Source organism: Papilio machaon, chromosome 28, assembly GCF_912999745.1.
Source record: "Papilio machaon chromosome 28, ilPapMach1.1, whole genome shotgun sequence".
NCBI classification, from domain to species: Eukaryota; Metazoa; Arthropoda; class Insecta; order Lepidoptera; family Papilionidae; genus Papilio; species Papilio machaon.
Genome location: NC_060013.1, coordinates 2,414,514 through 2,430,399, shown reverse-complemented (window position 1 = coordinate 2,430,399; position 15,886 = coordinate 2,414,514). Strand labels below are relative to the sequence as shown.

The 15,886-nt window shown below is 33.0% G+C and overlaps 2 protein-coding genes across 4 annotated transcripts; both read right to left on the bottom strand.

The window, feature by feature from the left end:
• Nucleotides 1-73: 73 nt before the first annotated feature.
• Nucleotides 74-9,925, bottom strand: LOC106711690 (zinc finger protein 226). The gene is made up of 7 exons (XM_045684864.1): nucleotides 9,677-9,925; nucleotides 8,309-8,465; nucleotides 7,542-7,598; nucleotides 6,586-6,651; nucleotides 6,447-6,500; nucleotides 5,815-5,976; nucleotides 74-804 (listed from the first exon to the last, which is right to left on the bottom strand). Exons 1-7 carry the CDS (start codon nucleotides 9,818-9,820, stop codon nucleotides 143-145), a joined length of 1,302 nt encoding a protein of 433 aa, XP_045540820.1. The 5' UTR covers nucleotides 9,821-9,925; the 3' UTR covers nucleotides 74-142.
• Nucleotides 9,926-11,184: 1,259 nt separating this feature from the next.
• Nucleotides 11,185-15,751, bottom strand: LOC106711712 (zinc finger protein 28-like). 3 transcript variants are annotated; one of them, XM_014504095.2, is made up of 6 exons: nucleotides 15,708-15,751; nucleotides 15,464-15,606; nucleotides 15,186-15,324; nucleotides 14,314-14,385; nucleotides 12,909-13,040; nucleotides 11,185-12,612 (listed from the first exon to the last, which is right to left on the bottom strand). In XM_014504095.2, exons 2-6 carry the CDS (start codon nucleotides 15,590-15,592, stop codon nucleotides 11,450-11,452), a joined length of 1,635 nt encoding a protein of 544 aa, XP_014359581.2. In that variant the 5' UTR covers nucleotides 15,593-15,606; nucleotides 15,708-15,751; the 3' UTR covers nucleotides 11,185-11,449. The 3 variants fall into 3 exon arrangements, with proteins under 3 accessions (XP_014359581.2, XP_045540866.1, XP_014359582.1); XM_045684910.1 differs by having other exon boundaries at nucleotides 15,464-15,727; XM_014504096.2 differs by lacking the exon at nucleotides 11,185-12,612 and having other exon boundaries at nucleotides 12,644-13,040; nucleotides 15,464-15,727.
• Nucleotides 15,752-15,886: the final 135 nt, after the last annotated feature.

Sequence of the window (15,886 nt, the reverse complement as noted above, 5' to 3'; positions counted from 1 at the left end):
TTGGTAGTAATAAATACATCAACTTGTTGAATAATGTTTATTTTTAAACGGTTACAAGTTTACAACAGTCTCTTACACAAAATACAACTTTTTCTTACAAGATATGAACAGAATCACTTCGTTATCCGTATTTTTTTAATTTTTACACACCATCTGAATGTTTCCTCCGTATGTGACATCTTAGACTTCCCATTTCAGTGTAAGCTTTATTACAGATATTACAAACATGGGGCCTAATATTAAGATGTATTCTAATATGCAATCGTAAGGCTATTTCGGTTTTAAATGCCTTATCACAGATATTACAAATATGAGGTTTATTTTGATCATGTATTTTAATATGGGTACGTAGGGCTATGTCGGTTTTAAATGCTTTAAAACAGATGTCGCAAATAAAATCTCTAGTAGTAGAATGCGAGACAAGATGATTTTTCAATAAGAGTTTGGATCCAAAACATTTGCCACATTCTTCACATTGGAATCTCTTTTCACCCATATGTTGATATCGTTGGTGGGTTATAACTTCATAAGGAAATGCGAATTTCTTCCCGCAAACATTACAAGTCGGTGCAGTTATACCATGTTTCGATTCTAAATGAAAAGCTTTCGTATATTTAGATACTTTCTCATCGCACAAGTGACAAGAACGACGATCCTTACGTAATTTAAGATGTATTTGTCTGTAATGTTTCGTAAACGCTCCTTTAGTCGCATAGTTCTTCTTGCAGACGTTGCAATTGTGAACGATGACACCGTTTTCATCTCGTATGGACGTGAAGTTTATCAACGATAATATTTCATCATCTAAAATAGAAAATGGTAAAGACCAGGTGGTCATTAAAAGGTGACGGAAAGACGACTGTATTGAATAAGTGCATACGTCTTCCTTATCCTTCGTTTCGATTGAAAGCTTGAAAACATTGGCACGTCAAATTACATTCATGGCGGCCATTACGATATTTGTCTTTAGTTTTTGTGAAAATTGTGAATTAAAGTGAATTAATACTATAGAATAAGGTTAGTTAATGTTATATATAGTTTTGTGAGAAGTAGAGATTATACGTAAACTGTTGTTTGTCTTTAAGTGGTTTGGTTGGTATCCGGAACACATGTCGTGGCAATGGAAGTAGAGTTAACTATTTACTATGGAAGTAGAATTAACTATTTACTTGAGAGTTTTGTCTTCACTGTGATCAACTAAAGTAACATTGATTTTGAATGGAATTATAAATAAATTGCCTGTTATTTTTATAATTATATTTAATTTACAAATATAGTTTATTTAACAAACAATAAAAATGATTAAATAAAATTTGTGATACACGTTAAAAAATAAATTAACCCTTAATTTGTTTTTTTTTTACATAATAATAATAGTGAATCTATTTAAAGAAACTCCTTACAATAAAGTTCTACATGACATTGACAGAACTCGTTACGTTCAAGTAAGAAGTAAAAGCGATAGAAATTGTCTAAGCAAGTGAGTAAACATATCTCAAAATTTTCTTTATGGTTCACATCAAACATGCTTTATATTTATTTAAGGAGTTTCTCTTAACAAAGTATTGCAATTAAAGCAACAGATACCTTTAGATTACATTTATTTAATAAAATAAATATAAATTAAAAATCATCATTCGATTAAATTACACATCAGGCACGAATCGGTATTCTATCGATTTTAAATGTCACATCACTAAAAGTTGACACTTGGATGATATTTCGTCATATGATAATTGAGACTCGCTTTTTGAACGAACGCTTGACCACATTCCTTGCAGATATTTCTCCTATCACCTGTATGTATTCTTTCGTGTAAATTTAAATTAGTTTTTCTTAAGAATGACTTTCTACAAAACCGACAATGATAGTCTTTGACTGTTTTATGCTTGTATTTATGTTTGTACATACCTTCAAAACTAAATGATTCGTAATCACAAAATTCACATTTATATTTTTCACCTAACATATGAAAGTTTTTTATATGTTTTCGTAATTGTACCTGTGTATTGAAAGTGCCTTTACATGCTTTACAATTAAATCTATCATCGATGTTATGTACTTCTAGTTTATGTACTGTGAATGGTGCTAGAGTCATAAATTGTTTATTACATAGTTGGCAACTGTATTTTGGGATCTTATAATGGTTTGTTTTAACGTGAGCGCGTAGGGAACTCATTTTGTAACGTTTATTACAGTGCCCGCAGATGTAAGAGTCGCCGTCTTTCTTATAATCTTGAGTTCGCAGTCGGAATTTTGGCGCGCTTCTGCCGTCTGGAGACAGAAAAATATTTTTGAGTCTATGGATCTTTTTTTCATGATCGCTCCTTATTGTCTATTGTTGAGAAATTTTTGTGTTTCTTGTCTAAGTGTTCTAAATATCTATTAATTGCTTATGTTTAAATGTTTTATTTTATCTCTTCAGTAAAGAATTGCAGTATTTGTTAATTTATGATACAAAAAATGTTTTCATCAAATATGAACAAAACTAAAATTATCGTAAAAAAAATTGCTGCATCTACAACTGATGGTTCGAATCAAACCACTTAACCGTAAACAAACTGGACTTTACGCTTAAACTGTGGAGTCGTGGAACAGCCAGTAACGTTTAAGGGGGATAATTTATAGGATATAAGATGTAACAGGGGCAAACGAGCATCGGTTCACCTAACGTTAATTGATCCGACGCTCATGGACATCCGCAACACCAGAGGAACCGCAGATACGAAATTTTAGTTTGTCTATAGTTCAGGGGATCGATTGGAATCTGGTATATATGCCACGGAAATAGAATTAAAACGAATTAACGATATCCTTGGAATGGAAACTAATATAAAGAGAAATAAAGGTTTTTTTTCTTCCATTGGTGTGATCAACTGCGATTTAATAAAATTTATTTTTAATGTAAAAATAAATAAATTTCCTTTTATTTTTAGTACTATATTTTATTTACTAATATAGTTTATTACACAAATAATCCAAATCTTACTAATATTATAAATGCGAAAGTTTAGTTTTTACTGGGGTTTGATTGATGTTTGTTTAGAGGTTTCTCCGAAAACGGCTCAACGGATCTTAATTAAATTTGAAACATGTAGAACATAGTCTGGAAGAACAAGTATTTAGTTTTTTTTTAATTCCCCGGGAACGGAGTCGCAAGCGACACCTAGTGTAATTTATAACTAAAGCTATCTAACGCCCAAACGAAGAAACTTTGCATAGAGGTAAGCAGGGTTAAATCGTCATATTTTCAACCAAGGAATCTGTGGTATTCTGTTGTACACGTTTTACGTTACGTCTAAGGAGTTTCACTAAAGAAAGATGTATAACAATTACACCAAGATACAGGTGTACATTTATTCAATTATATATATTAATACCACCATCCAATTATATTAAAATCGGACACGAATCGGTATTAAATCGATTTTATATCGATACAAAATGTCACATCACTAAAAGTTGACAATAGGATATTTTATCTATATATATAAAAGAAGTCGTGTTAGTTACACTATTTATAACTCAAAAACGGCTGAATCGATTTGACTGAAAATTGGTGGGCGGGTAGCTTAGAACCAGGAAACGGACATAGGATAATTTTTATCCCGTTTTCTATTTTTTTTTATTCCGCGCGGACGGAGTCGCGGGTAAAAGCTAGTTTATGATAATTGAGACTAGCTTTTTGAACGAACGCTTGACCACATTCCTTGCAGATATTTCTTTTATCACCTGTATGTATTCTTTCGTGTAAATTTGAATGTTTTCTTTTTTTGTTTTCTGTTTTTTGAAATCTATCATCGATGTTATGTACTTCTCGTTTATGTTCCATAAATGGTGCTAGTCATAAATTGTATATTACATAGTTGGCAATTATATTTTGGGATCTTATAATTTTTTTTTAACGTGAGCGCGAAGGGAACTCATTTTGTAACGTTTATTACAGTGCCCGCATATGTAAGAGTCGCAGTCTTTCTTATAATCTTGAGTTCGCAGTTGGAATTTTAGCGCGCTTCTGCCGTCTGGAGACAGAAAAATATTTTTGAACTATGCTACTTATGGAACTTATTCGCTTCATATCTATGATCCCTTCTTATTGTCTATTGTTTTGAAATCTTTAAATTTAGTGTTTCTTGTCTATGTGTTCTATACTTACATCATATTACATTACACTTCCATTCTTTATTCTATTCTACTAATATTATAAATGCGAAAGAAAGGAAGGAAGGAAAGAAGGATGGATGGATAGATGGATGGATGGATGGATGGATGGATGGATGGATGGATGGATGGATGGATGGATGGATGGATGGATGGATGGATGGAAGGAAGGATGGATGTAACATCCGTATGGATGGATGGATGGATGGATGGATGGATAGATAGAATGAAGGTATCTCCAAAACGGCTCAACAGATCTTAATGAGTTTGGCAAAAATGTAGAAGATAGTCTGGAAGAACACATAGGCTACTTAAGTTTTTTTTTTAATTCCGCGCGGACGAAGTCGCGGGCGACAGCTAGTAATATTATAAATCCGAAACTCTGTCTAAACCGATTCAAATGAAATTTGGCACATATATAGTCTAGAGCCTGAGGAAGGACATGGGCTACTTTATAACTCGCTAAAAGAGTTGAAAGATGGGGTGGAAATTGTATGGAAGTATCGCCATTTTTATATTTAGAAGATTCAAACGTTTTAGGCTGATAATTTGATATAAATAAATTTGACATTCAAAGTGTGTAGAAGTTTTATACTCAAGGGATGTTATTATTTGGTAAAATATATAATAAATAGGCAATAATGTGCAGGTTGCATCACGATGCAACCTGCACATATCTGTGAAGAAATTTAATGATATGTGTGAAGTCAATCAACCCGCACTTGGCCAGCGTGGTTGACTATGGCCTAGTCACCCCTAAATTGGGGTAGGCTCCGAGCCGCTCAGTGGGGACGTATAGTGAGCTGATGATGAGGCAATCGGGGATGAAATTTTGTAAGGGAATTTGTAAGGTTTATGTGAGTGTTTTATGAGTTTAATTTGTTTTGTAATAATATTAACTAAAATTATTAGCCTAAATCATTAAAAAAGCTACCCAAAGACAGTATTTTACGCAGACGAAGTCGCGGCCACAGCTAGTATGTCTATGAATTCCTTATGTTTACACGTTTTCTTGTTTCATCAGCAAAGAATTTCAGTATTACTACTACGTTTATCGTTAAATAAAATTTCCTATTTGTACACCTGGTTCCAATCAAAAGAGCTAACCACAGACAAACCCAAGGCGCATTTCTGATATTTCCGGCGTCCTGGTAAAGATTTTTACGCACCCCCTTTTATGGTGTCGGGGGAAACCATTTAAAGGGTATCATAGCGTCCCTTTATATGCGACTCTGTTGCCTGGGGTGCACAGGACGGTTGCCAACCTCACCCACCCCTAACACCGATGCGGAACAAACACTGACTTTAACACTCGTAAATTCCAAAATATTTAACTATTTCTCACATAACTATATTAAGAAATAAGGATATTATATATATATAAATAATTAATATCACTTCACTTTATGTCAAACTTTTTAAATAACTAAAAAAAAAACAAATATTGTAATGGTCGGACTGTAGGAAATTTGACATGACTCTAATGAATTTAGGCTTTCAACAGAAACAAAGAATAGAAACATTATTGTCCTATCTACTTTTATACTTGAAAGTACATTATCTTTATTAGCTAAAATGGAAAATATAGAAAAAAATAATACATTTCCATTGAAATTATTTTTATAATAGGCATTTTGTATTAAAAAAACATACCTTTATCATCCAAAGTGCTGTCTTTTTGTACTTTCTTAATTTCCTTTTTATTATTTACCTTTTTCAATTTATTTATCAATTTGCTCACTTCTTTGTCATCATTATTCACCTTTTTTGTTACTTTCCTTTTCTCTTTCTGTTTTGTCACTGGTTTTATTAAATCTGTAAAAAGAAATCGATGCTTGTAACGTATGTAAATTTGTATGTATATAAATTACATAAATCTTAACATTTGTGGAGTCACTTAACTCCTTTTCTGCCACCGAGCGTCTTAAAGGTAGTCAGTTAAGTTTTTCAGTTTTTGCTGCATAAATTTACAAAAAGCTGAAAATTAGCTTTTACTAATATTATAAATGCGAATGTTTAGATGGATGGATGTTTGTTTGAAGGTATCTCCGGAACAGATCTTGGTGAAATTTGTCACAGATGTAGAACATAGTCTGGAAGAACATATAGGCTATTTATTAAGTTATTATTTTATGCCACGCGGACGGAATCATAGGCGACAGCTAGTCTGCTTGTTATAAATAAAATTTGAAAGTTCCCATCTTTCCCCTGTATAGAATTTTTTTTATTCAAGATCAAAGGTCAAAAAAATGACTATGTTATGTTTGATGGAAAGTTGTTTTTACCTTCATGTTCCAAATCCAGAATGTTCTCATCATCGAGTGAACAATTCTTGTAATCTGAAAAGAAATTCAACAATTTTTATTATTTATATCTATTGGACAGGTGAGGGGAATATGTAAATAAGATAATTATCATTAATACCTATTAAAAACTCCTCCTCCACCTCCTCTTCCACTTTGATAGGCACGACACAGTCTTCATTTGAGTCTAGAAAAAAAAATTCATCACTGTAAGTGTTCTTGTTCCTTCTGTAAAGCTCAGCATCAATTTTTTTTAAGAATATCCTACTAAAGTTTCATTAAGTTACATTAATTTTATGTAGAACTAGCAGTTGCCCTCAACCTTGTCAGCGCAGAATTTAAAAATGTATCCCATAAAATGCTCGCATGCATCAGCTACCTTCCCATTAAAATCCCGTTGAAATAGGTCGAGCCGTTCCGGAGATAACCCGGAACAAACGCGAACAGACAAAAATATTTTTGCGTCGGTGGCTCAGGTATTAGGCACTTGACTTGTAATCTACAGGTCCTGGGTTCGAATCCCGCCATGTGTGTGTTTGTCGCCAATGTGTTTTTCGATTGAAATATATACATTTATCCAAGATTCTAACGGTAAAGGAAAACATTGTAATGCAACCTGCACATATCTGAGAAGAAATTCAATGATATGTATGAAGTCAACTTGCACTGGGCCATTGTGGTTGACTATGACCTAGTCACCCCTAACTTGGGATAGGCTCCGAGCCCCTCAGTGTAGACAAACTGGCCAGCTGATGATGAAATACGCAATATGATTTTTTTTTTCGATATTACATAAAGTCACTCTAATTTTATTTATATATATAATTAGTTAAATAATTTTTTAACTTATTTAGAAATAATTCCCATGGGCAACAGATCCCCTGAATAGATTACTAATATTATAAATGCAAATGTTTAGATGGATGGATGTTGGTTTGAAGTTATCTCCAAAACGACTCAAAGGATCTTGACGATGAAATTTGGCACAGATGTAAAGCATAGTCTGAATTAAGTTTTTTTAATCCGCACAGACTAGGCTAGTGTTTCATAAATTAAATAAATAATATTTATTGTTACCTGATAAAGAATCTTGCTCATCTTCTTTAACAAATACGACGGAATCACTTTTTGATACTGGAAAATAAAATTCAAATGTTCCAGAAATGAAATACGAACAAAGTATAAACCGATAAAGTTATCTGATCTGGTGGATATAAATCAAAAGAAATTATAATAGCTCTTTAGCGCCCTCCTAAGGGACAAACAAAAATATAGAGAACTGACCGCCAACCTTAGCTTAGTCGGAGAGGCACCTCAAGAAGCGCCCTTCTATCAATGTTAAAGGGTGACAAGATTCTTGTCATACTTTAGTTGTAGTCATATTTTTTTTTATCGATATGCAACGCCTTACCGACCCTTTTCAGATAACCTTATCATAATATAAATTTTTAAACTTAAGTTAAATCAATAAAACATGAACAAATTATCATCAACATCTGTCGCATACATTTGCCGGCTCAATGGTGAAATACTACACAGAAGACAGGTGTCAAGTTGGAGCATTTCGTCTGATGAGTGTGGGAAGTCTAATTTTGGTCCTCTTTCTCTTCCCACCCTATTCTTATAAGGATAGGATAGGAAAGGGAAGTGGATTTGACAGAGAGAATGCATAGGAAGGGGAAATATTATCTTTCTTTGTATCTCTCCTCTGTTGATTAGGGGTAGGCAACATATATGAAATTGCAGATGTGTATAGGCAGCAGACACTATTCTATTTCAATGAATTCAGGTGGCCATTCACTCATTAGCCACCTTATGATATTTTTTTTAAAAAAATTAAATACCTTTAACTTTAATGGCATTCCTGTTGTAATAGTCTTTAAATTTATTCTCACAGTTTTGCACCTGTTTCATAAAGTCATAAGCATCCCTGAGTCGCAAGACACATGATTCACAAATTTTATATGTCACATTATGTAACGGGCCTGGTACGGAATCTATCTGAAAATGTATTATATTTTTTTTTATATTGCCAACCAACCCTTGACCACAATCCTGTCTGATGTTAAGTGATGTGATCAAAAGATGGTACACACTAGCTTAGTAAATGCCTATTCACACTACTCTTGAAGTTCAACATGTCATACACTTTATCAAAACCATCCTGCATGGAGTATCCATGCAGCTATTGAATAAAATGGTCTTGGACATCAGCAACATCTGTTCCATGAATAGGCTGATTCTACCAGTGCAATACCACAACCAAACAAAAGACAGGCATGAAGTGTAAGCAATTCTGCATTAGCAGAAAACCTGTCTTGGCATGCCTTTAAGTTTTGTGAATATTTAAAATTGTTTTGTTCAAAATTGACTACCCCTGTAGCATTTGAATGGTACTATACTTGAAGTAATTGTTAAATTTCAGTGCTTTTCATCACAAACCTGAGTCAATCCACTACTGAACATGGTAAGGCACTAATACATTTCACATTATGCAGTCCTCTGCGCATTCCATTCAGAGATAATGTATAAACCATGAATATTTACTTAATTAAATTATTAAAGTTGTCGTGGTTACTATAGTAGTACATTGTTTATCCAAAAGTTTTACAAAAGCAAATCATGCCGAATTTTCATAAAATTTTTCTTACATGAATGATCTCATTTACATTTTTTTTTTTTTTATAAGAGAAGGGGGCAAACGAGCAGCGAGAACACCAAGGTGTTCATCGACGCCCATGGACATCTGCAATACCAGAGGAATCGCAGATGCGTTGCCGGCCTTTGAGAAGGTGATACGCTCGCTTCTTGAAGGACCCTAAGTCGTAGCGGTTTGGAAATACATTATTTCGAAGTTGTTTTTATTGCAGGTCGTAACTTATTATGAAGAAGAAAAAACTGCACAGTTTAGGTTAGGAACATTATTAAAGAGAAATAGCACTTGATAGGTTAGGTTTGGAACATTTTAAATTAAATTTAAAAAAAAAAACATCTAATAAGCGAAAACGTGTGTTCAGTGTTGTGTATTAGAATTGGACGTTTTTCTATCATAAAATGTGATTATTATAAAATCTTTCTCCCCAAAAAAAACTTCAAAATAGTGTAAAAGAGATCAATTCCTATGATTTAAAATTAATTTTAAGAATATTCGTATGATTTGTAATCGTAAAGTTTTACCATTCAAATTAATATACGAAGGTAAGCAGACTTACAACTACTTTAAAACAGGCTTTTAACATGTTCGAATAGATTTCCATTATCCCATTTAGTTCGCGCGGTTTCGACATATTAATAAAAACACCTTCGGCGTGACAACAACGACATAAGTCGCCTTCCAACTCCCAATTTTCAGACATTTTTGATTACGACACTAATCGTCACTATGCTTAACAGAGGAAAAACTTAATTAACAATCATTAATGAAATTATAAATAAACACACATTTGTTTTGTTTCGGCCATATTCGCTGCTGTTTTCATTATTAATATGAATCAAAGAGTATGTAACTACTTCAATGTTCGAACCATCTTTTATGCCTAATTTACATTATGCCAGTACAGTAAGACAGTAGCGCTCAAAATCAGAGCTGGCACACATCTAACATTTTGGAAACTCTAACTAGAGCCACGCCAGTGAGCTCAAACATCCCATGCCAAGCCAGTGCTACTAACTTAGTAGTACTGGCTTGGCATGGGATTTTAGTAGTACTAACTTACAGTACTGGCATAATTTAAACCAAGGATTATATGCTCTTTGGTATGAACTGTATTTTATCTGTCCCATCAATGAAAAAATGTATATTTTATTTGCTCTTTATAATGTACTCGTTCAGCGCCATCTATTGTTAGTGTAAATCCTGTTGTACTTTCTTTTTTTTTTGTAACTCAATGATAGTGCACAATAAAGTATATTTGTATTTGTACATCCTAAATCAGCCCCGGCTGGGGGACTGACTGACTGCAGACATGCAGAACGACTCGCACGGGAGGTGCACCGGCAATAATCAACGGTGCACCCCTAATGTGGAGCACGGGGAAATAAAACCACCTAATGCTGGTTAACGAAAGCCCTTTATTTGATACGTGTTTCGCCTTATATTTTTTCTTAGATGCCTGACCAAGCATGATCATTTACACGATCTACATAGGTGTGTGTGTGTTACGTGCGCCCCAATCTTCTAGACTTCCTGCCACATATCACGTATGCCCTACATATTTTTCTCGTTGCTGTGCAATCTTCCGGTACTATGCGCAGGCTCTGCTCTAGCCATGGTCGTTGATACGAACAGTTAGTGTTTTCTTCCTAAACTTTACCTATGATATTACATCAGCTGCAAGCAAGCGAATAATGGCTATTCTATCGTTTCAATAATAAATAAAAGAATATTTTTTTTCGTTTATTATTTACAAATGGGAACGTACTTGACGTTGCTTTGATTAGAGACTCTAATTATAATTCGACTATTTTAAATAATACACAATACCTTATGTTCTTAATATGTAATAATATAATTTTTGTCCATTTCATGAAAAAAAAACAGCTGTTACACTAGCTTAGTTACGCAGCTAATCACAGCTGGAAAAAAAGCCATTTTTGATAAAACTTAATAATTTATGAACTATTTATATAAAGTTACTTATTTTTTAAAAAAATAATTGAAACTTGACTGAGGGACAAAGTACTTTGTACATAAAATAAAGTGTTTTTGTATATCTGTGATATATTTAGTGCCACTGTCAATTTTCATAATACTGACATCTGTAGTGAGCAAAAGGCAGTTTTTCTCTTCATTCAGGGCCGGTATTAGTATTGCCGGCAGCTTCTTTTTTTCTGGTGTCGGTAGAAATCTTCTAAAGATAGGGTAACTTAGGGGACACCGAAGACTCCCCTTTATATCCAAAACTAGCCCCCTTATACTCTGCGCCCTGGGCGGTCACCCAACATGGCCCTACCCTAGCGCCGCTATTGTTCCCATTTTTGTGACACTATAAATTGGTTACTCCATTTTGACTATCCTCAAATTCCGCTAATGTCAAACCGTGATTTGACAGCATATGACTTTTTAAGCTACATTTCTGTACAAAAGCCAAACTACATAATCCACATTTGAAACGTCTATCATTATTATGAATTCTCATATGTTCCCTTAAAGTTCTTTTTCTTGCGTACGCTTTATTACACATCGCGCATTTGAATATTCTTTCACCGTTATGTGTGATCATATGTTCATTTAAAAGTCGTTTCATAAAAAAACCTTTCCCGCAAACGGTACATATGTGATCTCTTTCCATTAAATGATTTTTTTTTATATGTGTGGTTAATTTTGATTTTAATATAAATGTCTTATCACATACATTACATTTGTAATTAGATGTATTATGTTCGTTAAATATATGTCTATTCCGTTGATAATAACTAGTAAATGATAATTCACAGTGTGGACAATTAGTTATATATCTTATTGCTTTATTATGTGTATATTTTTCATGGAATTTCTTTTTAACTAGTGTACTAAATATTTTATCACAATGATCGCATTTAAATGTACCTATATCATGAGTTTTCATATGTGCTTTTAAACTATACTGATTCATATACCCCATATCACATATTTTACATATATAATATCTGTAATGTACGTTCATATGTTGATGTAGAGTTTTAAATGTTTCATATGTTGAATTACATAACACACAATTATATAATTGTGTTGTTTTTAATTTGAATTCGTATATACTGTCGTTTATTGGATAGAATTGTATATTATGTTGGATTGTCAAATGTTTTTTTAGATCTTTTATATATTTGATTTTGTTATCACATAATGTACATTTTAAATCTGTTATATCAATTTTTAACGTTACTTCACCTTTTCTAGCTTTCTTATATTCATTATTATTTGTATTCTTATGTACTTCTATATAATGTGTTTGCAATTCGTTTATATCATGATAAATGTTTTTACAAAAAGCACAACCTATGCCCATTATTGTCTTATGCGAGAACGGTAAACAATTGGAATACTTCAATATGTTATTTAAATTATTTATCTGTTTGATTTTATCGTTTAAGAATTGAAATTTCACATGTTTGTTAGACGATTTAATGTTTTCAAGTGATATTTTTCTACATGAATCATTAGGGCAATCTGTAAATTGAAAAAAAAAATTATCTGATAGCTATTTGCAACTTTTCCACACTTAGTAGTAGTAAAATGGGGTAAATAGAAACAAAACAAGAGCCTTTACACTGTTATATGCAAAGATTTTCATTGAAAAATCATGATTTTTATCTGATTAGTGAAATGATTGTTGTAAATATGATCAAGTCTAGATAAGCCCCCTTAAGAGATCACTTTAGCCATTCTCGAAATTTCTAACAAGCATTCATTGATCCATCCAAACATTCGCATTTATAATATTAGTAAGAAGTAAGATGTGTTACCTTCTAGGATAAGATTTTTAACATTCCTCTTTACTATTTTTTTCTCTATGGTGACATCTTCAAGACTAATAATCTTGGAAAGAACCTCTTCTCTTTTAACTAATTCATCATCCAGAAATTCCTCCTCAAAGTCTGAAAAACAATTTCCATTAAAAATACAACAACAAAGACTTGAGGTTTTCATTTAAATACATTAGACCCGTGGTAATCCAGCCCCTGGCTAATCTATCGCCCTTTGTAATTTAATTTTCATTCTTCATTTTTGCCCTGGGCGAGATTTTTGCGGCGCCCCCTTTTCTAGGTTGTCAGAGGAAATCTTCCAAAGATATCTTAAGGGGCCTCTTATCTATATCATATCCGACTCTGACGCCAGTAGTGTCCCCTTATACAGATCCTGGGGGTTTGCCCCACCTTGCCTTATCCTAACACCCCCACAGATTCAAATAATGATTTTTATGCATATTTTTTTAATATTTCCGTACATTTATTTGTAAAAAATCTTTTAATATAACTTTTTTTTTGTAACAAATAATGAGTTCTTTATTTCAGATTATCTAATACTAGCGACCCGCCCCGGCTTCGCACGGGTGCAATGCAAAATATACCTACTACAGAATAAATGCACAATTTATTTAAGGTACTTAAATGGATAAGGATTAATGCTGTATTGTTTAAAATCACTTCGTAAAAGAATAAAAATGGTTATGCTGGGTTATCCCTAAGAGATAGACATATACCATCGCGGACTTTTTTGTTGAACTTTTTAAGGTGAACAATACTGTAGTACATTATTTTGGTCTATCTCGTAGGGTTCAGCCAGCGTTTGCAATATAAGCGCAAAAAAACGTGCTTATTTACGACATCACATTAGAAAACTTTAAATTTATCAGTGTTTCTCTACTATATTATGCATTTATTATACATACAAACCTTCCTTAAGAATCACTCTAACTATTAAAAAAAACCGCGTCAAAATCCGTTGCGTAGTTTTAAAGATCTAAGCATACATACGGACATACAGCGAAAGCGACTTTGTTTTATACTATGTATTGATTGATATAAAATTCTTGTGTCACAGTTTTCGTTCCCGTACTCCTCCGAAACGGCTTGACCGATTCTCATGAAATTTTGTGAGCATATTCAGTAGGTCTGAGAATCGGCCAACATCTATTTTTCATAACCCCCCCCCCCCATTTAGTTAACTGCGCGCGGACGGAGTCGCAGGCGACAGCTAGTAACATATATAATCTGTAATTTACAAGGTATTCTTTTGTAAAATAGTGTGGACTATAGAGGGTCCTTAGTAGTATTCTATAGTACAGCATTGCTCTGTAAAACATTTGTAGGATTACCATGGGTCTATCTGTCATCTGTTAATATTAAAAAAAGTAAAGCTAAATCTTACCATAGTCAAAATGATTATTCCCATCCTCAAGATCGGAATATTCCAGTTTTACTAATGTGTCATCCATTTCATCTGGAATTTAAAATATTAATATATAAAAATCTTATTAAAATATATAGACACCAAAACCTGAATGCAGCGGCCATCATGCTATTTCACTTTTATAGTTATCTTGTGTGTACTTTGAGATATGACATTGTATTAAAATGTTAGTAATGTGGGAGAGTTTTTCAACATACATCGTACTAATATTATAAACTAGCTTTTACCCGCGACTACGTCCGCGCGGAATAAAAAAATAGAAAATGGGGTAAAAATTATCCTATGTCCGTTTCCTGGTTCAAAGCTACCTGCCCACCAATTTTCAGTCAAATCGATTCAGCCGTTCTTGAGTTATAAATAGTGTAACTAACATGACTTTCTTTTATATATATTGTTAGGACTGTTGAGGGTAGTCACACAAAAGGTTGTTTTATAAGGAAGTATGCGCTGCTGCTCGAGGCAGTCTCTCTCCATCCGTCATTGCGGAACGTCTGACATTCTTGTTACATTTTTGTTTACTTACGTTCGGTTAAAGTTTATACTACAGCGAGGATTATTATGAAGTAGAGTTAAATTCACTGTTTCGCTGTTAGTTTAATTCTTTTAAAATACTTTTGCATCAAATATCTTACAATATTGATGTTTGGATGAATTCTTGTTTGAAGGTATCTCCAGTACTCCTCAACAGATCTCAATGAAAGTTGGTATAGATGTAGCATAATACCACATGGACGGAGATGCAACAGGCAGCTAGTATTATCGGAGTTACAAGTTTTAGAAATAACAAGTAACAAAATCAAATGATTTAAATTGGAATATAATAATTTCACCTTTGACATTTAACTTTGTAAGAGTAGTCTGAAATTTCTTTTGACAGCTGATGACCTGTTTCTTAAAGTCAGCAGCATTGCAGAGTCTTGAGACGCACTCATCACATATTCCATCATCTACACTGTTGCCTAATGGTAGCTGGAAAATACATCATATTGTGTACATATGATGTCAAATTTTTTATAATGTTTATAAATGTTTGTAAACAAATAATATTTTATTTATTCATAACATCTATTGCTCCTATAATTTTTATCAAAGAGGAAATAATATTTACATGTATTTCAAAGCATTCTTTCAGCATATCTCCATATATTTCAGCTTTTCCGAGACGCGTATATGTCGTTTTAAGTTGTTTATCAGGCGGCTGTGCTAAACAGCATCGGCATAAACTGTACTTGTCCATGCCTTTTATTTTACCTCAAAATTTAAATAACAATTATTATTGAATAACTTTGAAAGCTGTAGAAAAGAAATAATGAACACTAAACTTTTATTTTCATAAATTCAAGTCGACTCACAAGTTACTGTCAAATGTCAATCGGGCAATCAATAAGATTGTTACTGACAATGACATTTGATTTGACATTGACGGATCCGTCCGTTTTCTATAGTGTTGTACCTAGGACCGAGTTTTTAACTATTTTTTATCTGAGTGTTGTCTATTCTTTATCTGAGTGTTGAACCTTTATAACAGACC

What these genes read in the sequence shown, in the direction of transcription:
- LOC106711712 (XM_014504095.2), bottom strand. Translation starts at nt 15,592, where the DNA reads ATGGACAAGTACAGTTTATGCCGATGCTGTTTAGCACAGCCGCCTGAT. An exon ending in AAGAATGCTTTGAAATACAT is followed by an intron (nt 15,325 to 15,463) that starts GTAAATATTATT and finishes TGTATTTTCCAG; the next exon opens with CTACCATTAGGCAACAGTGT. An exon ending in TAAAAATCTTATCCTAGAAG is followed by an intron (nt 12,613 to 12,908) that starts GTAACACATCTT and finishes TTCAATTTACAG; the next exon opens with ATTGCCCTAATGATTCATGT.
- LOC106711690 (XM_045684864.1), bottom strand. Translation starts at nt 9,820, where the DNA reads ATGTCTGAAAATTGGGAGTTGGAAGGCGACTTATGTCGTTGTTGTCAC. An exon ending in AAGCCTGTTTTAAAGTAGTT is followed by an intron (nt 8,466 to 9,676) that starts GTAAGTCTGCTT and finishes ATACATTTTCAG; the next exon opens with ATAGATTCCGTACCAGGCCC. An exon ending in GGAGGAGGAGTTTTTAATAG is followed by an intron (nt 6,501 to 6,585) that starts GTATTAATGATA and finishes ATTTCTTTTCAG; the next exon opens with ATTACAAGAATTGTTCACTC.